The sequence below is a fragment of the Notolepis coatsorum genome, assembly GCF_963971535.1.
Source record: "Notolepis coatsorum genome assembly, chromosome: 7".
NCBI classification, from domain to species: Eukaryota; Metazoa; Chordata; class Actinopteri; order Aulopiformes; family Paralepididae; genus Notolepis; species Notolepis coatsorum.
Window position 1 is genome coordinate 33,738,925 of NC_140171.1, and position 22,538 is coordinate 33,761,462.

General features: G+C 42.1%; 1 protein-coding gene across 1 annotated transcript; it reads right to left on the minus strand.

The window, feature by feature from the left end:
* Positions 1–7,405: 7,405 nt before the first annotated feature.
* Positions 7,406–22,470, minus strand: rabl3 (RAB, member of RAS oncogene family-like 3). Its single transcript, XM_084318005.1, has 8 exons — positions 22,364–22,470; positions 21,426–21,517; positions 19,026–19,155; positions 18,827–18,941; positions 14,993–15,143; positions 13,935–14,006; positions 9,898–9,936; positions 7,406–8,298 (listed from the first exon to the last, which is right to left on the minus strand). Exons 1-8 carry the CDS (start codon positions 22,407–22,409, stop codon positions 8,242–8,244), a joined length of 702 nt encoding a protein of 233 aa, XP_084174131.1. The 5' UTR covers positions 22,410–22,470; the 3' UTR covers positions 7,406–8,241.
* Between the last annotated feature and the right edge of the window lie 68 nt (positions 22,471–22,538).

Genomic DNA, 22,538 nt, shown 5'->3' on the forward strand with positions numbered 1-22,538 from the left:
TTTAGGTTTCAGAATGAGACGCTTTTGCACCTCTAATCACTAGGGGGTAAGCCCTAAAATCACACACACACATGCACAGACACCTCTGAGGCGTAAGCTTTTGTGTTCCTATAAACACCCTGTCGTAAATCTATTAGACTTTAGCAATACATGCATTCACCAAAAACGGGAACTAGTCATAAATATATGACGCCCGCTTGATAGGAGTTGAATACTTTGATATTTCTGAAGAGAGGGTGTGACAGAATTTTCAGCTTGACCAACCTCCTCCATGACACTTCAGAGAAGCTGCAGCTTGTCATTTCAGCCTGCGGAGAGGAAGACACACACACAGCAGGGGAGGGGAGATGCATGCCAATGGTAGAAACCATACCACTTGGAAGAATGCATTCTCCATGCATCCACTTATAGACACATTGTATTTAAAAAATATACCTCTACATACACACAGAGGAATCATGTAGAACACTTATTCTGAAGACCTTGGAATACATAAATACACACTTATTCTTAAGACACACACACGCACACACACTGTAACTTAATTCCCCCACACACACACACTTATTCTGAAGACTCTAGAATACACAAATACATTCTGAAGACCGTGGAATACACAAATACATATTGTGAGCATATACATATTGTGAAATGTTTAATCTGAAATGTTTAATCCGAAAATAATAAAAAAAACTTTTATTTTGAAAAACGTTTTATTTCTGACAATAAAAAAAATTATTTTGAAAAAAAAATCCTAAACCGGATGTCCCGCCTCCTTGAATCCTCGGCCAATCAGAGAAGGGGCGGGACTTATGGGGCACAAATCATCTAAAAGGGGCGTGGTTACAATCAATCAAACTAAAGGGGGCGTGGCTATATGCCCTTATAAGGTCTGACACAATGTCAATCCCCGTTAGAAGTCAAGTAAAAGCATGCTTAATCCTGCAACAACTAAATGTTATACCCACCGAATCATGGAATCTTAAAGGCGAGTTTATTCTCTATGGAGAAACCATGACACTCCCCTGGCTAAAAGTATAATGGAGCTCTATGGTGAAACCATGACACTCCCCTGGCTAAAAGTATAATGGAGCTCTATGGAGAAACGATGACACTCCCCTGACTAAAAGTATAATGGAGCTCTATGGTGAAACCATGATACTCCCCTGGCTAAAAGTATAATGGAGCTCTATGGAGAAACCATGACACTCCCCTGGCTAAAAGTATAATGGAGCTCTATGGAGCACTTAAGGAACTCATGAAGAAAGATGATTTAATTTTTAGAAAAGCTGACAAGGGTTCTGGTATCGTGCTCCAAAATAAGAGCTTGTATGTATCTGAGATAAACAGACAATTGAATGAGATTGAGGTATATACCCTTCTAAATTCAGACCCTGTGTTTAGATTTTCTACGGAAATCAAAACGGTCCTTAAAAGCCTGAGATTGTCAGAGGCAATTACAGAAAATGAATTTAAGTTTATGTTTGTAGAGTACCCGGTTACTCCTATTATTTACACTTTACCTAAAATCCATAAGGATCTGATTAACCCTCCTGGTAGACATATTGTTTCCGGTATTGGCTCTGCCACAGAAAAAATCTCTCAGTTCATTGATGTGCATATTAAGGATTTGGCCTCTTCTCAGCGTGGTTACTTGAAGGATACTACTACTTTTTTGAACAGGCTCTCGACCTGCAACATTAGTCCTACAGACTTACTCGTTACCATAGATGTAGTCAGTCTTTACCCCAGCATTCCACATGCTGATGCGCTAGACGGGCTGAGTTTTTATTTAAACTCGAGGGAAGTAGTACTCCCCCCTACAGAAGCGCTAGTTAGTTTAACTGATCTAGTTCTAACTAGAAATTATTTTAGATTCCAAGATAAATACTATTTGCAAAACAGAGGCCTCAGCATGGGCTCACCAGCCGCTGTGAACCTAGCCAATCTTTATATGTCCAAATATGAAGTAGATCATATCTTTAATAATAACCCGTTTGAGAAATGTGTCAAATCTTATATGCGCTATATTGACGATCTGTTTTTTATTTGGTCTGGTTCATCATCTGAGCTTTTTGCCTTCCTTGAGTACCTGAACTCCTGTAGAAGAACGATAAAGTTTACATTGAAGTTTGATATGCATAATTTACCCTTCCTCGATGTTCTGATCAAGAAAGCCCCTGATGGCATCTCATTACACACAGGTTTTTAAAAAGGAGACAGACCGTAACTCGTTCTTGCATTATTCCAGTTATCACACCCCAGCCTTGAAGAACAGTCTTCCTTATAGCCAAATACTTCGTTATAAGAGAATATGTGATACTGACGATACATTTATTGCACAAGCAAAGGTTCTCCGTGGCAGTTTCCACGAGAGAGGCTACAGTGCCGATTTGACACTCAAAGCCTTGAATAAAACCAAGCATATCGATAGGGCCACGTTGTTTACCCCCAGAAAGAAAGAAGATAAAACAGACAAAGTATCTTAATGTGTCTACTTACAGCCCTATTACGAGAGACACACGGAGTATTGTCAATAAACATTGGCATATTCTGCAGTCCGACCCTCTTATAGGGACAGCGTTTCAGCATTCGCCTAACTATTTTTACAAGAGACAAGCGAATTTATCTAATCTCCTAGTCAAAACTGATTTGTCCTTAAAGAAACCTTCTCATTTTATGTCCAATATCCCAGATGGAAATTTTCCCTGCCAATCCTGTGTACAGTGCCAGGGTATGATTAAAGATAAATTTTTCGCACATCCTAAAACGGGGAAAAATATCCCAGTCAAAGGACGGATTACGTGTAATTCGTCCAATCTGGTGTATTTGCTAAAATGTCCTTGTAATTTTTCTTATGTGGGCAAAACAACGAGAGCCTTTAAATCAAGAATAAGTTAACACAAATGTGCTGTGAGAAATTCAGATGTCAAGTCGTCGGTAGCTCGACATTTCTCTAAGTGTAAACATACCGTCAACGATCTCAAATATATGGGACTATAGAGTTAGTACTCAGGCCAGCGCGAGGTGGAGACAGACACAAGCTGCTGTTGCAACGTGAATGTTATTATATCCACCTGTTCAATTGCATCGAACCTAGAGGAATGAATGAAGAGAACGTTTTAACCTGTTTCCTCTAACCTCCTTACTCCTACAGTGTTATTTCTGGTTTTATTAAAGTTGTTGTTTGTTGCCAAACTAGAGGCATGCTTCACAAAGATGCCCAATGTATAATTCGAAACTAATTAATTACGTAAAGTGGCTCAATTAGCCCTATAAATTAATGGGCATGTTATATGTTATCAAGTTTCTGGTAATTTTGTTTTGTTTTGTATTGTATTGTTTATAATATAGATTGGTGTTAGATATAGATATATCTATATATATGTATAAATTATGATTGGACTCCATTTAGCCAATGGACATATCGATCTACCAGATTCAGATGACTAATGACGAAATGCTGCCGGCGATCACATGGCCTGACGGTAGGATACTATTCCCCCAAATTACAGCTGGATTGGACATTGTTTTAAAACCTAACGTGATCGATCACTGACATTGGCTACCTGAACGCACACTGTATTGCTAATCAATAATACTAATCGGCGTTCCCCGCCGCCCCCATTTCATCCATAGATGCTCTGTAATAGTCCGGATGCTACGCAGTTTGTTTTATTTCATTCGTATATATACAGCAGAAATGGCGTTTGATATAACGGCGCCAACGTTTAGCCTATTATCTAGCTTCCTGGAAAAAAGACGAGACGAAAAGCGCGATAAACCTTATATTCACAACGCTATAAAATGACAACCAAACGATGGATTTTTATTTTCTTCACGGTTTATGCACTCAAGTGACAATGAGAATGGACAGATAGCAATACTATAAATTATATATATAGCTCTTAGAAAGTACATCGGTTTCGCCGCAAGACTGTGGTCGCCAAAGTGTTAAGAAGCTCCATTCTCCTTCAGGAGCTCTATGGTGAAACCATGACACCCACCCATACCCATGCTGATTGGTTCTTGTGCAAGACTAGAAAGCGGGGATCTTTTTAAACACCTGCTATCAGAAGAATAGACAGTCATAAAAAGGTTTTTACTTTGACTTTTTAGTACTTTTTAGTGACTCTACTTCTACTAAAAGTAGAAACTTTTTTACTTTTACTCAAGTGTGTTTTTAGCCAGATACTCTGACTTCTACTTGAGTAAGATTTTGAGACAGTACCCATACTTTCACTTACTGTAAGTATAATTTCTGGGTACTTATTTTTTTACACCCTGTGAGCATGACTAAGAAATAATTCAAATATATTGTAGTCTGCCCCGTTGTTCTGACCAGGATTACATTCCTTTTTGCCTCCTTGAGTCTGATGTGGAAACTCGTCAATAGAAAAAACCCACTTCACACAGGCTATAACTTTGTTACATTGTTCTGCCAGGCCGCCATAGAGCTAAGGAACCGTTACAGACCACACCGCTTCCTCTCAGAGAGCTGTGGTAAAGCACTGACACAAACTGCTCAATCACGAGGCAAAGAAATGCATTGCGAAAAAACTAGGGCAATTAGTCAGTGACTTAACCCTTTCACTGCCACTCGACAGGTTAACCCTTTACTATGACACACAACCGACGGTTGACCGGCTGTCGTGTGGCAGTGAAAGGGTTAACCTTCTGTTTGTCGCCGCAGTGAAAGGGTTAACCGTTTTGGTAGTGCGGCAGTGAAAGGTTAACCCTTTGCAGTATGGTAGTGCAATGTTAACCCTTTGCAGTGTGGTAGTGAAATGTGCAGTGTGGTAGTGAAAGGTTAACCCTTTGCAGTGTGGTGGTGAAAGGTTAACCCTTTGCAGTGTGGTAGTGAAAAGTTAACCCTTTGCAGTGTGGTACTGAAAGGTTAACCCTTTGCAGTGTGATTGTGATAGGGTTAAATGTCCTCGTGCTGCAGGATAGGAACCTTCTGAAAACCTGCATTTCTGCTCAAAAGTATTTTAATAAAATGTTATGTTCATGTGCTTTTTACCTTGTTTAAAATAAATGAAAAATGAAATGACCCCCTTCCCCTTCCTCTCTCTGGAGATTCTGGTGGACCTCTTATCTGCAACAGTAAACCTGCTGGTATAGTTGCTTTTACTAAAACAGATGGATGTGATGATCCTAAATACCCAAATGTGTTCATGAAAATCCCTTTCTTCATTCCCTGGATGAAGAGAGATAATGTCTGGGTAGCAGGGGGCAGGATGAAGAGAGATAATGTCTGGGTAGCAGGGGGCAGGATGAAGAGAGATAATGTCTGGGTAGCAGGGGGCAGGATGAAGAGAGATAATGTCTGGGTAGCAGGGGGCAGGATTAAGAGAGATAATGTCTGGGTAGCAGGGGGCAGGATGATGAGAGATAATGTCTGGGTAGCAGGGGGCAGGATTAAGAGAGATAATGTCTGGGTAGCAGGGGGCAGGATGAAGAGAGATAATGTCTGGGTAGCAGGGGGCGGGATGAAGGATGAACAGAGATAATGTCTGGGTAGCAGGGGCAGGATGAAGAGAGATAATATCTGGGTAACAGGATTAAGCAACCCTGTAAAGGGCCAATGACAATTTTGGACTCTTGTCTTGTTTGCCACTTGCCTATTAAAATGGTAAACAGTGCATTTTTATTTTTACTGTATATTTTATTCCATTTTAATTCTATTCTTATTTTAGGCAATTTGATTTGTTTTTGTTATTCTTATTCGTGACCTGTTCTGTCTAAATGTTTAATGTTGAGCGATTTGCAGTGTCAAATTTCCCTCTGGATAATACAAGTATTTCTATTCTATTCTATTCTATTCCCTCCCTATCACTCTCCACTGCTGAAACACTGGTTCATGCATTCATATCATCAAGACTAGATTACTGCAACAGCATCCTCTACGGCTCACCAAACACTATTCTCAATAAACTCCAATATGTCCAAAACTCTGCTGCCCGCATGCTCACCTCCACCCGTCGCTCTGATCACATCACCCCTGTCCTCCACGACCTCCACTGGCTTCCAATCAAATACAGGATACATTTTAAAATACTACTCATCACATTTAAAGCCCTCAACAACCTTGCCCCTCCCTACCTGTCCGACCTCCTCCACCGTCACACGCCCACCTTAGGTCTGCAGATGCCAACCTCCTAACACCTCCCACGACCAAGCTCCGGACCTGGGGCGACAGGGCCTTTGCTGCTGCTGCCCCCTCCCTCTGGAATGCCCTCCCCAGCCATATCCGTGATGCAAACACCCTGACATCTTTTAAATCAGCCCTCAAAACCCACCTTTTCAATCTTGCTTTTGACCTCTAATTCTGTCGGTTTTATTTTATTTTGTCATGTATTATTTTTGTTCTGTTTTGTTCTGTTTTTTTTGTTTTGCCATAGTTTGTCTCTCCTGCCCATGTGAAGCGTCTTTGAGCACCTGGAAAAGCGCTATATAAAATAGATGTATTATTATTATTATTATTATTATTCTATAACTCTATCCAAAGCGCTTTACAATTTTGTTCCTCACATTTGACCCATTCACTCACACATTCACACACCGACAGCGGAAGTGACCATGCAAGGTCTCAACCTGCTCAGCGGCAGCAGTTAGGGGTTAAGTGTCTTGCTCAAGGACACTTCGACACGCTGTCCGGGAGGAGGGGGAATGGAACCGTCGGGAACCTCAAGATTACCCGACGACTGCTCTACCTCCCGAGCCATTGTCGCCCCTATATTAAATAATAATAAAATAATAATAGATCAAATTTATATAGCGCCTTTCATAGAACCCAAGGTCGCTTTACAATCAGGACAAAAAATAGGGCAAGGAAAATAGGGGGGGGGGGGGGGGGGGGGGGGGGAGGGGATGAGGGAAAGTAGGGGATAATGGACCTAATTTAATCTAAACTAAACTAACTGATGGGGAAAGCCTTGGTGAAGAGGTGTGTTTTTAGAGCGGATTTGAAGGTGTCCAGGGTTGGGGCGTTGCGGATTTCGGGGGGGAGAGAGTTCCAGAGGGTAGGGGACGCCACGCTGAAGGCTCTGTCCCCAAAAGTCCGTAACCTGGTGCGAGGGATGGAGAGGAGACCTAGATCAGAGGATCGTAGGTTCCGGGATGGAGTGTGCTGGTGGAGGAGATCAGACAGGTACCGGGGGGCGAGGGCATGGAGGGATTTGTAGGTGAGGAGCAGGAGTTTGAAGGTGATGCGGAACCTGACTGGAAGCCAGTGGAGATGGATGAGGGTGGGGGTGATGTGCTGCCAGGGCTTGGTGTGAGTGAGAACCCTGGCAGCTGAGTTCTGGACATACTGTTATACTGTTATGAAGTCATAGAGTACCTGTTCTGTTATTCGCTAAGCAAAATCCCTGCTTTTAAAAACAGACATTAAAACTTGACGTGAAAATGACCAACACAGGAAATTTACTTTTATTTAATTAATTTGCTAATATAGCAAACCATGGAGTTGTTTGAAAAAAAAGACAATAATTTAAAAAAGATAAACAATTTTGTTGACCAATTCCTATTCGATTACTCATCACTTCAGATCTGCTGAGGCTCAGACTCCACCAGCACATAATGTACATATTGGCCAAGTCCTCAAGCTGCTCACAATAGCTTATCCCTCGATGATCTCACAATGGGATGAATTTCCTTCGAATTAATCAGTTAGCATTTTGGAACACTGCCCGGTTTGTAAAGGTGTTCTATACTCTTGGGTGTGGGGTAGCCATACAGGTAATAATTAATAAATTGGATGCCATACCCACCAAAAACAGTGTTCAATACAAGGGAAGAAAGAAGGCTTGAAGATAAATAATTACAATGAAAGTTTTACTAGATTATTTGCAAATAAACATACAGATACATGCTATGCGCCCCATAGGAGAGCTGATCTGAGACCAGATTGAATCATCACAAGTCATAGTATGGTGACCTGACAAGTGATCTTAGATCAGTATAGTATGGTGACCTGACCACTGATCAGTATAGTATGGTGAGCTGACCGCTGATCTAGATCAGTACTGCCGTTCATAGAAGTGTGATCATGTAAAATATGGGCCCAGAAGTTACTGCTCCCTGATATTACAGACGAATAAGTTCTAGAAATCTATAGTGTTAGGAATGACACATGCGAGGCGAGAGGAGGACACATAGTGAGAGTGACTGAGGGACAATATAACGGGTGACTTGTGGTGTGACCGAGAGATACATCAGACCACAGACCGCTGCCTCTCAGTCGTAGTGCAGGCTCTTGAAGTTGAACCGTTTCCTGTCTGTGAACGCTGTCATCTGTGGAGACGGAGGTGGGAGAGAAACGGAGAGGTTTAGTATTTTAGAGATGTACAGTGGTCACCTCGTGGTATCCGACAGGGCTGTAACCACTTCAATATAGAATCCAAAATTCTGTAAAATGCAAAGAAATCCATGTTTATTTATTGCCACAATGACAAATACTGTCCAGAATCTTCAAGTAATGTAACTAAGATGTGCAAACTGCAGTGTAAGAAAATTAAATAAAAAACAAAAAAATAGCAGATGGGCATACCAATTTACTAACTGTAACATTACATAGTAATGATTACTAACACAGTAGTGTGTTGAACTTTACACTTGAACTATTCATCCCCATTTTTTTTGTTTAAGCAGCGATTTAACACAAAAGGATGACCCTCATGCATCGTAAATTTGCATAAAATTCTAAACAAACAAAATAACTTAAAAAAATGTAATTATTTAAAACAATGAATAAAGTGTACATGAAATAATAGGGGAAAGAAAAAGTTAGGAACTTGTTACATTCACCCACACAAGGGACCCCCTCTCTCTCTCACACACACACTCCAGATCTTTCTCTTTTGCCCCTTCCTCATCTCTCTCACTCCCCCCTCTCTCTCTCTCACACACACACACTTTGAGTCAGAAACAAACATAGTATCAATGAGGGTATTAATAATACACCTGAGTGAAGTCTAGTATATATATATATATATATATATATATATATATATATATATATTACATACAGCATATATATGTCTACAAACTATAACTTCCCTCACACTAGTTTTTTCTGAGGCAATCCAAGCTGATAGTATATATATATATATATATATATATATATATATATATATATATATATATATATATATAGGCTGTCAAAGTTAACGCGTTAATGCACAATTCTTTTAACACCACCATTTTTTTAACGCAAGATTAACATTTATTTTTACTAGACTTCACTCAGGTGTATTATTGATACTCTTGATTAATCAGATTAAATATTTGAACTCCACAAAACTGATTTATCCTGTGCCTGTGAGCTAGCTTAGCTTACTGTAGTTAGCATCTAAAGTTAGTTAAGGTTTTTACCGTGACGGGCATACAGGAATGGTGAGGATGTAAAGCATGTTAGACGCATTTATTGGACCCGTTGCTCGAGTTTACATAGAAACAGTGCGACTCGCAAGAGGAGTTGTCACAGGCTGTAGAACGCAGGGCTGAAGAGTTAGATGTCATAGCTTCTAAGATTTAAGGTGGGGGTATCAGGCTCAGCCCTCCCTTCCAGCTGGAGCGCACTGTGACTGTCGAGTCCTGGCTCTAGGCAGAATCACGAATAGTGGTTTAAGAGAAGTTATTTATATATTGAAGGTGAGTCACTGCGCATTAGTTAGATTACATGTTGCACATGTTATGACTTTGAACGACTGCCATTTCCAACACAAAAGGGACATACAATTAACAATACCATGCGTCGATCATGAACATGCAAATCGGCGAAATGTCATAGTCGATGACGTCGACATGGGCGACAAATCGTGAAAGCCCTAATCTGATGTCTTCTCTAATGAGAACGATGAGACACAAGAGAGAGACAAAGACAATACTCACTTGAATTGGGTCTCTGGTGAAGTATCTGTTCTCCGTCACCTATAAAAATGGATGTTAAAGTTAGTCAATCAAAAATAATTTACATTTAGTCATTTAGCTGATGGTTTTATCCAAAGCCACTTAGAAATTGTGTACAACAAGTCAGCAGGAGGGGTGCACCTCTGTACAACAAGTCAACAGGAGGGGTGCACCTCTGAACAACAAGTCAACAGGAGGGGTGCACCTCTGAACAACAAGTCAACAGGAGGGGTGCACCTCTGAACAACAAGTCAACAGGAGGGGTGCACCTCTGAACAACAAGTCAACAGGAGGGGTGCACCTCTGAACAACAAGTCAACAGGAGGGGTGCACCTCTGAACAACAAGTCAACAGGAGGGGTGCACCTCTGAACAACAAGTCAACAGGAGGGGTGCACCTCTGAACAACAAGTCAACAGGAGGGGTGCACCTCTGGCGGCTCAGGGTACGTGGCTTTGTTATTGTAGTGCTACACATAGTACATAGACATAGTAGTATAGACATAGTACATAGTAGATAGTAGTATAGACATAGTAGATAGTAGTATAGACATAGTACATACGCATAGATATAGTATATAGTAGGTAGTAGTATAGACATAGTACATAGTAGCATAGACATAGTATATAGTAGGTAGTAGTATAGACATAGTAGCATAGCACATAGTACATAGTAGTATAGACATAGTACATTGTAGATAGTAGTATCGACATACTACATAGTAGTATAGACATAATACATCGTAGTATAGACATAGTACATAGTAGTATAGACATAGTAGCATAGTACATAGTAGTATAGACATAGTAGCAATAGTAGGTAGTAGTATAGACATAGTAGCATAGTAGATAGTAGTATACACTAAGACACATCGTTACTAGAGAATAGTTTTCACAGACACTAAGACACATCGTTACTAGAGAATAGTTTTCACAGACACTAAGACACATCGTTACTAGAGAATAGTTTTCACAGACACTAAGACACATCGTTACTAGAGAATAGTTTTCACAGACACTAAGACACATCGTTACTAGAGAATAGTTTTCACAGACACTAATCCAATCCAATCCAATCCACTTTATTTATATAGCACATTTAAAACAACAAAGTTGACCCAAGTGCTGTACAAGTCCACAAACATAGGATAAAACATAAAACATAAAAATGTAATAAAAACACATAATAAAACAGTACAATGTGTCACATAAAAAGGCAAATCTCTCAAAAACGGTTTAAAAAACAAAAGCCAGAGCAAATAAGTGTGTTTTGAGGCGTGATTTAAACACCTGCAGAGTGGGGGCCTGCCTAACATGCAGTGGCAGCTCATTCCAGAGCTTTGGGGCTGCCACTGCAAAAGCACGGTCCCCCCTAAGCTTCAGCCTGGAGTTTGGAACGGCCAAGAGGAGCTGGTCAGAGGACCTGAGGGACCTTAGAGGAACATAGGGTTCCAGCAGGTCTGAGAGGTAACCCGGTGCCAAGCCGTTCAAACATTTTTTTTTTTGATCCACTTTTTCTCCCATTTTTCTATATTTTCTCCCATCCCAATTTCGTATCATCCAATTCAACCCTCCCCTGTCACGAACGCTGTTTCTTGCCTCCCACAAGCCGGCTGCAATGTGGACTAAGTCATACATAGCACAAGTCCCCTCCGGTACTTGAGGTAACAGCAGTCGCATCTTTTCACCTGCGCAGCTCGATCTCTCAGTGTCGAGGAGTAACGCGTGGGAGGCTCACGCTGCCCCCGACACTTCCTGATTCTACTGCGCAGGCGCACCAACCGACTTGTAGGAGTCGCTTGTTCACAACGCCCGATCCCCACCCTTCAGTTTCCCTCCCCGTAATACGGCCAATGTGTATTACTGCGGACGACCAGCTAAACGCCGTTCAAACATTTAAAAACAAACAGTAAAACCTTAAAATCAATCCTAAAACGCACAGGAAGCCAGTGGAGGGCAGCCAGCACAGGAGAAATGTCCTCCCTCTTTCGCGTTCCCGTCAGCAGACGGGCAGCGGCGTTTTGCACCAACTGCAAACGAGAGAGGGAGGCCTGACTGACACCCACGTACAGGGCATTACAGTAATCAAGGCGAGAGGTCATAAAAGCATGGATAACCATTTCAAAAACGGAACGGGATAAAAAAGGTTTGACCTTGGACAGCCTCCTAAGCTGGAAAAAGCTCCTTCCCACCACAGTATTGATCTGCTTGTCCAGCTTTAGGTCACAATCGAATTTCACCCCTAGGTTGGTGACTGTTGGCTTCACAAAAAGCCCAAGAGGGCCCAGATCACCAGGAGGAGGCACATGACCATTGCTTGGACCAAACACCATGACCTCTGTTTTACTGTCATTGAGACAAAGACAGTTTGATGCCAGCCATGCCTTAACATCATCAAGGCATGCTCGTAGTGGTTTTACCGGGTTGGTAGTGTTTCTTTTTAATGGCATGTAAATCTGGCTGTCATCTGCGTAGCAGTGAAAGGAGACGCCATGCTTTCGGAGTATAGGCCCTAAGGGGAGCAGGTACAACACAAATAAAATTGGCCCGAGAATTGAGCCTTGGGGAACCCTGCAGGGGATAGGTGCTGTGGAGGATACAGCGTCGCCCAGGCTAACACAAAAACTTCTCTCAGACAAATATGATCTAAAAAACTCCAGGGCTTGGCCTTTAATGACTAAGACACATCGTTACTAGAGAATAGTTTTCACAGACACTAAGACACATCGTTTGATTGATTGATTGATTGAAAAGTTTATTAACAGATTGCAGAATGGGTACAGTACAGTACATCTCAATACATACAATTGTTAAGGGGATGCAGACCAGAGAAAGACTTTCGTCTTGTTTCCACCAGGGTCCCCCATTTTCAATTCATCATAACATATATGACATACATGACATACAGATAGACAGTACTGCTACATCTATACATTTATGACATATCAGATTTGCAAATACAGTACTGTTTGTGATACAAAAGTGTCCAGAAAAGGAGTGTATATACATTTGGCGTAGAAACTGTACATTGGAGGAGGTTGGTGGGGTGGGGTTGGGTGGGTTGGGTGAGGGCTGTACATTGGAGGTGGGGGGGGGGGGGGGGGGGGGGTTGGGTAGGGGACACACACACATTTTACACTGTACATTGGAATGTTGACAAAGCCTTACTTGGTCATTTACTGTACAACTAGGTTAGGACATTTGTAGGGGCCAGTTTCGAATTGCAGTCTCACGTAGGTGTTTTTTGAGAGTGTTTTTGAAGGTGGGTAGTGATTCACATTCCTTTACAGCTTTAGGCAGGGCGTTCCACATTGATGTGGCATAATTACTAGAGAACTAGACAAGTTAACCCTTTCACTGCCACACAACAGAAGGTTAACCCTTTACTATCACACAAGCGGCTGTCGTGTGGCAGTGAAAAGGTTAACCTTCTGTGTATTTTCACAGTGAAAGGGTTAAACCGTTTGGTAGTGCGGCACTGAAAGGGTTAATGCTGCTGCCGGACAGCAGGTGGAACAGGAAGTGAAGTGAGTCACTGGCTCAAGTTAAATCACATGAAACATGTTGCTAGATCAGGTACAAGCAATGGAGCGCCACTTAGTGACTAAACATGGCACTGCAGCTATATAATAGGCACATTTGTGACCATTACACACAGTGGTGGGACACTCTGGGTGTAAAGTACTTGAGTAATTGTACTTCGTTACAATACTTAACTACTGTTTTGGGGGATTTGTACTTAAAGTATTATTAGGTTTGTATACTTGTACTTTTACTCAATTACATTTCAGAGAAAAAATAACATACTTTTTACTCCTTAAATTTAAAATGCAGACCTACAAAGTACAAAGTACAAATCTCGCAGTTCCAACCATTTTAATTAGTATATTTGTTTCTCTGGCCGAACTAACGTTAACGTTATTAATCCTGCAGCCGCCCTCTATATAAAAAACAGCCAATCAAATTCCATACTTTCACTTAAGTATAATTTCTGGGTACTTTTTACACCCTTGTTTCTCACCTTGTCAAAGAAGCGGCTCAGCTTCACGGCGTTGGACGTACCGGCGGCGAGGTACCTCGGGTTGGTACAGTCCTGCCGAGAGAACCAAGGTATCGCCTTAAACACAAAACCTCACAGGAAGTGGATCGAGTAACATTCAGGAAAACAGTATTATCATTTGGTTATGACAACGTTACAATGGTAAGACCATCTTTATTATGCAAAGCACAACCTGAATATGCACATGAAATATATGATGATAAGATATAAGATATGAAAGATGTGGATTTGACCTGTGAATACGTTGGAAGGGTCAGTTCAATTCTGGACCCCGAGCTGTATTTCTTACTTATCGATAATGTTTGGTCTCAATTATCCTTCGAGATTAAATAAAGATTGAATGAATGAATAGACAACTAAATAAGACACTTATTATTATGACTACTGCACACATACTGTATGTGATCAAGCCTACAGGGTCCTTGTTTGAAACAATCCGAGAATCTTAGTTAGAGAATACGGGTTCATGATGGGGATGAGTTATCATTTTTTAATACTCTTGCCAGTCTCCACATTCGATGTTCATGTCAGAGTCGAAAAATATATATCATTATTTAATTAAATCTTTATAAAACAAATTTCTTTTTAAGTGAACCAAACGATTCTTATTTTATACATTTTTATATTTAGAGGCAGCCTAATTTTCATCACCTAATTGATAGAAACAGTAACCTGTGCATCTTTTCTGTTTGTTTATTAAAACCGGTTGATAGGCCAATGCAATGCTGTGTTATTATAGGCTACGACGGTGAATGGTGTCATTTTGATTTTTAGAATTTTCGGTCTTAACCCTTTCACTGCCACACGACAGAAGGTTAACCCTTTACTATCACACAACCGACGGTCGTTAACCGGCTGTTGTGTGGCAGTGAAAGGGTTAACCTTCTGTGTATTGCCGCAGTGAAAGGGTTAACCGTTTTGGTAGTGCGGCAGTGAAAGGGTTAAAAACAGTACTAAGTAGAACAGACTATTCAAAAATGTGTTCATGAGGGGCTAGATGACCCTGCCGGAGCCTTTACCAGGTTGATCTCCTCTGCGTTGAAGTCCTCAGAGAGGAAGGCTGTCCTGGTGAGCACGTCGCTGCGCTTGTTCTCTGGGATCTGGTCGAACTTGGTGCCAATCAGGAGCAGAGGCACCGCATTCTCGGCAAACTGTTCTCTGTCGTAGTCGCTGTGCGGTGGGGAGAACAGGGGGGGAGGACACCAGAGTAAGAGTCTGAACAGGTAAAGTGTTCTCTGTCGTAGTCGCTGTGCGGTGGGGAGACCAGGGGGGAGGACACCAGAGTAAAGAGTCTGAACAGGTAAAGTGTTCTCTGTCGTAGTCGCTGTGTGGTGGGGAGACCAGGGGGGAGGACACCAGAGTTAGAGTTTGAACAGGTAAAGTGTTCTCTGTCGTAGTCGCTGTGCGGTGCGGTAAACAGGGGGGGGAAGGACACCAGAGTAAGAGTCTGAACAGGTAAAGTGTTCTCTGTCGTAGTCGCTGTGCGGTGGGGAGACCAGGGGGAGAGGACACCAGAGTAAGAGTCTGAACAGGTAAAGTGTTCTCTGTCGTAGACGCTGTGCGGTGCGGTAAACAGGGGGGGAAGGACACCAGAGTAAGAGTCTGAACAGGTAAAGTGTTCTCTGTCGTAGTCGCTGTGCGGTGGGGAGACCAGGGGGAAGGACACCAGAGTAAGAGTCTGAACAGGTAAAGTGTTCTCTGTCGTAGACGCTGTGCGGTGGGGAGACCAGGGGGAGAGGACACCAGAGTAAGAGTCTGAACAGGTAAAGTGTTCTCTGTCGTAGTCGCTGTGCGGTGGGGAGACCAGGGGGAGAGGACACCAGAGTAAGGGCCCGGATGCGTGAATACTTTACCCAAGGCAGTTGGTTTGCGCGGCCTGATTGGCCTCTCAGCGCCCAATCGCGTTGCGCCTAGCTTTCAGTTCCACAGCCCAAGTCTTCGCCCATTTCCTCGTATTCACGCTAGTGGGCTAGTCGCTAAAATATATATTGTTTTATATATAATTGTACCGACACAGATATTAGGCAGTACAAACATTGTCCTGCAATACATGTACAGTGAATGCACAGCTACATTCGCCATATATTTCTATCGCTGCTGCGGTCTACAGTGAAATGCAATATTATTATTATTATTATTGTAAAGATTATCATTACAATCGCAGCCGCCTGGAGAGGCACTGTTACAAGTGTACGATGGTTGTGTGCAAAGAGCACAGCCTCTCAATTTGCACAACGTGCACAAAATAATAATAATTGTAATGATAATCTTTAGGATATGCGCTGCAGTCGGCTTCTTTTTTCAGCGCCTTTCAGCTTTTTTGTGCGGCCGCACACAGCGTTTAAAGTTGAAACTTTCTGAACTTTTCAGAGCGATGCGCTGAGCGTCTTTTCAGACAACCAATCACAGCCTATCATATCTACCACTCTGTTTGTAACCTGACACCGGAGCTGCCTGCCTGTCTACCCACAAGAGACGGCACAAATAATAATAATAACTACACGAATACACTAATAAAAAGCTAATAAAAAGCAAAGGGCGAACTGTGGTGTCAGGTAATAACAATATATATATAATTAATATACAATGAAGTATATTAAAATATACTATATGTACAAAACCGTGGCGGTAAAATACGATAAAAATTATTATTACAAGATGGCTGTCATGTAGGTGTCGCTAGAGTTCTTTCTCTCTCGTCATCAGGTAGGTTGGTGACTGACAGCTCGTTGTCATAGCTACAAAAGGCTCGCGCTGCGTTTTTTTTTTCTCACAGCAAGCGCTCCACCCCAGTACTACCAGCGCACTGCCAGTGTTTTTCTGCTGGAAATGTGAGCTAAGTGGACGCATGCCCTAAGAGTCTGAACAGGTAAAGTGTTCTCTGTCGTAGTCGCTGTGCGGTGGGGAGACCAGGGGGGAGGACACCAGAGTAAGAGTCTGAACAGGTAAAGTGTTCTCTGTCGTAGTCGCTGTGCGGTGGGGAGACCAGGGGGGAGGACACCAGAGTAAGAGTCTGAACAGGTAAAGTGTTCTCTGTCGTAGTCGCTGTGCGGTGCGGTAAACAGGGGGGGAAGGACACCAGAGTAAGAGTCTGAACAGGTAAAGTGAGAAGAATCGACCGGTGGTTATTCCTGCTGCCTCAGAGAAAAGGGCTCAAATTCTCCATAAATAATTGTATTATAATATTTTTTTTTTCTATAATTATAAAGAAATATATACAAATAAATAACAAAGGCATCTCAAGCTGCATTGCAATATAAAGACAGTGGTGCTATTTGGAGTCATCCTTGATTGATTCAGGTGATCTTTGTGCCGTTACAAAATGTACAAAAGTAGTTTTTTTGTACGCTGTATATACAGTACTGTGCAAAAGTCTTCTTTTTGATCTCCATCTGCAAGGAGAGTGTAGCCTAGACAGTACCTCTTCTCTGGGGAACACCGTCCATCGCTGCAACCTGCATTACTGATGGGGCTATTCATTTAATTGTAGTTTGAATTACTGATTGGGCCTTTAATAGAATATTTAATGAGTGGTCTGTCTGTATTATATTCTCTCCTATATAAAAAAGAATACCTAAAAAACAAACAACAAAAAAAGTGCTTAAGTTGCCGCCCAAGCACGAGTTAACTCGTGATTCGATTCCACCCGTTGAGGACCAGAGCCACAAGTTAACTTGTGGCGAGTTGTTATTGTTTTATTCCATATTTATAACGCTATTAACGTCCGCGATCGACTTGCAGGACCTACCCACATATTTGATTTTCGAAACATGCAATACCGGCCAGATCCGCTTAGGGGCGCCATCGCTCCACTGCAGTATCATTGAGGGCGATTGAAAAAAAAATTCTTTTCACCGTCTGTGGGCATTTCATATGAGCCTCGGTTCCAAACGAAGACCCTCCATCTTTGATCCCGTTACCGAACGCATATTTCAGCCTGGAATAATGGGATTTATGATTAGCCAATGGACATATCGATCTACCAGATTCCGATGACTAATGACGAAATGCTGCCGGCGATCACATGGCCTGACGGTAGGATACTATTCCCCCAAATTACAGCTGGATTGGACATTGTTTTAAAACGTAACGTGATCGATCAGTGAAAATGGCTACTTGAACACACACTGTATTGCTAATCAATAATACTGATCGGCGTCCCCCGCCGCCCCCATTTCATCCATAGATGCTCTGTAATAGTCCGGATGCTACGCAGTTTGTTTTATTTCATTCGTATATATACAGCAGAAATGGCGTTTGATATAACGTGACTAGCCTTTAGCCTATTATCTAGCTCCCCAGAAAAAAAACGAGGCGAAAACTGCGATAAACCTTATATTCACGGCGCTATAAAATGACAACCAACTGATGGATTTTTATTTTCTTTAAGCCATTATGAAGGCACGGTTTATGCACTCAAGTGACAATGAGAATGGACAGATAGCAATACTATAAATTATATATATAGCTGTTAGAAAGTACATCGGTTGGTAAACAAACCTCTGTCCTCTGGCCTATAAATCGGCGCTACATGCTGGTCGTCAATGAAAGGAACATGCCAACATTATGGGGCCATCTTCTCCAGAATCAGACAACACTCTCTCTCTCTCTCTCTGTGCGTCCAGGAGGAGGCTATCCGGCTGCAAGCTAGCTCAAGCAAAAGTCCCATAACGTCTGCGTGTTCCTTTAACTGCTTAAGTTTCTTTAATAGTTGTCATACAGAAGTACAGAATACTTTTATACAAAATGCTTCTTACTGTTACGCTCCAGAGACTGTGCTAGACAAGATAAGTATGAAATAAAATAAAGTAGCATGTAAAAAGAAGTAAAAATAGAGGTCACAGTGTACATACCCATTTGAGACTATGACTCCTGTTGGAGAAGAGTCTTTGCTCAAGGCTTCCTGTGACCAGCGGTACAGATTCTGCGAGGATTTCTTGTTCGTCAGGTCGTGTACTAAGATGATGCCTGAAACGGTACAATATCAGCCATGAGGAGGAATACATTTAGGTTCTGGCTTGGCCTTTCAGAAATCAGAAATGTGGACTTTACCATTGACCGAGTTGTAAAACACGGCCCGGGTGCTCTTGATGCTGCTGGCGCTGCCGACCGACCCCCCGACATCCCAAAGTTCAATGTAGTACGTCTTCTCCTCTGGGGTACCTTCCTTGTAGTCGTGTACCTGGGACGAAACAATTTCCTTGACTGATAATAATAATAATACACTTTATCTTTTTTTTTTATCCACTTTTTCTCCTCCTGTTTTTCTGTGTTTTTCTCCCATCCCAATTTAGTCGTTATGCCAATTCCCCCCTCCCATTCCTGGTCGTTGCTCGCATGTGCCCCCCACTGGTCGGTCTAGGGAGCCCTGAAGTCTATCAGATGCTTCCTCCGAGACATAGGAGACAGCCAGCAGCATATTTTCACCTGCCAGCGCGGACTCTCATTGGTGAGGTGTAACGTGTGGGAGGTCACACTACCCTCACCATCTCCCTCCCTCGCTGTGCAGGTGCCCTGACCGACCTGTAGGAGTCGCTGTTTACAACGATCAGATTACCACCCACCGGCTTCCCTCCCGCTGACTCTGCCAATTGAGCCAGTATGACGGCCGGCCAAGCTGACAGCCGGATTCGATACCAATGTCTCTCGCATTGGTGACGAGCGCTTAGTCCGCTGCGCCACCCCGCCTAATGCACTTTATTCGTATAGCCCCTTTCATACAGGAATTGCAGCTCAAAGTGCTTCACAGCAGTAAAAAAAAGACAGGCATACAATGAGCACAAAATTGGCAGACCAATGCATAAAGTGCAGACATATAAAACGAGGATAAAATAGGTAGCAGCAAATCACATCTAACATCCCAATAGGCCTCTTTGTTTACGGTTTGATTCTATGGTAGTTTTAAAATAGACAGAGTCAAATTATGCAATCGTGCAGGGCAATAAAATAAAATAGCCCTAATTTACAGTACAATAATCACAGTGTCGATGTAATGAGTCTAGGCGGCACAGTGCATAAGAGGTAAGATAAAATCTGTATAGAACTGACACATGAATTTGATAGGAAGTGCATAATAATAGGCATAATAAAAATAGTGCAGTTCTAAATGACTTTATAGAATAACAGAGCAGTGCATCGCTCTTAACTCATTGGACGCCAGGCACGATGATAGTCGGGTTAACTCGCAGACACTTGAGCGCCAATCACGACGATAGTCTGGTTTTAATTGTTATTTCGTGCACAGCACACACACACACACACACACACACACACACACACACACACACACACACACACACACACACACACACACACACACACACACACACACACACACACACACACACACACACACACACACACACACACACACACACACACACACACACACACACACACACACACACACACACACACACACACACACACACACACACACACACACCTGATGTTCTGCAAAAAGATTGATCCAATTCCTGATTGCCATTCCAAATATTGATCGCGTTTATTGATCCAACGTTATAGTCCAAAACACATAATCGACGCTGCTCCCAGCCTCCCCAGTCAATGTGGTAACACGATACTGCTTGCCCGAGAAGGGAAACCCGGACCAGAGTCCCAGCCAATCCAATCCAATGTTGTGCAATACCATCCGGGAGACGATAGGCGGCGGTATTTGCCCTTTTGCGAGCTCAGACCCATTCCCAACGATAACATCAGGTTGGATGGATGAAAATTAATAGATATCGCTAATAAAAGAAATAACAATTAAAACCCGACTATACTCGTGATTGGCACTCAAGAGATGGCGAGTTAACCCAACTATACTCGTGGTTGGCACTGAATGAGTTCATACTTAATACTTACACAATCTCATGTCATGAGGTTGGGTGAAAATATCAGAAGCCAGAAAACAAATGCTCGCCAATTGGGCGCGACTCGATGTAAAGACGTGAAATGACGTTGTCGGCTTTGTTATTACACTATCCAAGTTGCAACATTCAGTTGACCATTTGTAGTGCAAAGTGCAATGTTTATAATCTTTTCCTCAAACTGAGCTACGCAATCTGACACAATTAGGGTTCCTATGGGTTTTCCCCTAATTGAAGTTAACCTTCAGGTCACTTGATTTTTGCATGGCCAAATGCAATCATGTGGCAAGATTGTGTAGCTCCGTTTGAGGAAAAGTCATATGCAAACAGTGCTGGATTATAAACATTGCATTTACAGTGTTATAACAAAGCCAACAACGTCATTTCAAGTCTTTACATTACGTTGTGCCCAATTGGCGAGCTTTTTTTTTTACCGACCTAAGGTATTTTCACCAGCTACCTCCTCCCCAGATCGTGTTTTCAAACAGAGTGGCTAACCAGACGGACTAGCTAGAAATCTAACAGAATTTAAGAAATATGGGTAGGATCACTTCAGCCGAGGAGGTTCTCACTTGCTCACCCGCACATCCACAGAGCAGCCCACGGTCCACGAGGGGTTTCCTAAAACCTGGTTCTGACACAGCAGATGGACCAGCGAGGACTTCCCTCCACCTGCAAGTCAAACGATGAGACAGTTGGAAGAAGTCAAGTGGGCAGTCATCATCAATGAAGATGCTTACTTGCAGCAATAGGCCTACTTAGCTATGATCGGAATGAACTAAGATACATAAGATTAGAAAACAATGCAATAAGATGTATTTACTCCTGTGTTGTGTAACTATTGTATATTCAGATGAAGTCAAGTCAAGAGTTTTATTTGTTACGGCATACAGTGAAATGCGGGGGGTCTTGCCCGCAACGATTGTGCAATAATACAATAATAAGAATAGGATGAGAATAAGACATTTGTGCAATAATACAAGTAATAAGAATAAGACATAACAGGTATAATGTACAAAAAGCATGGTAAGACATGCTAAGGTCCTGCGATAGTTATTTGTTAGCTACGGATGAGGTACTGGGTCTTATGTACACTACTATACAATGCTATACTATAGTATACAGTCTATCTATCAATCTACAGTTATGATTCAGTATGAACCATTGTATGTTGTGATTTTTCGGGTGTTAAATTAATAAAGGAAAGACAAGAGGGGTGGATTCTCCTGTTTATGGTGTAAGCCAGCTGTGTAAGAACAACACAACAGTATTTATTACCTATATAATGTAACGTTAGCTAAGAGATATATGATCATCACTGTAACATTAATAACCTGCTTGTTACTTACTGCCCCGGCTGTCAACTCGACAACAGGCTACAGCAGACATTTGTTGTTGTTATTTTGACCCAATAAAGGCAGAAAGGGCGCAGATTACTTAATATTATTGATGCAGAGGATCTGTGTTCTTCGAACTACTTTTAATTAACGTTATTATTATTCATATAATTATACGAACCCGAGTCTCCCAACACCAGCACTTTAACTCTGTCGAGAGACGCCATGTTTTCTCCGTCCTGCAGGTAAACACTTTAGACCCCGCCTCCCAGACACAGACATCTGTCATCTGATTGGTTCCAAATAACTACTTCCTCCTCTTCAGCGAAAATATGACAGAAATATCAGCCAATCGG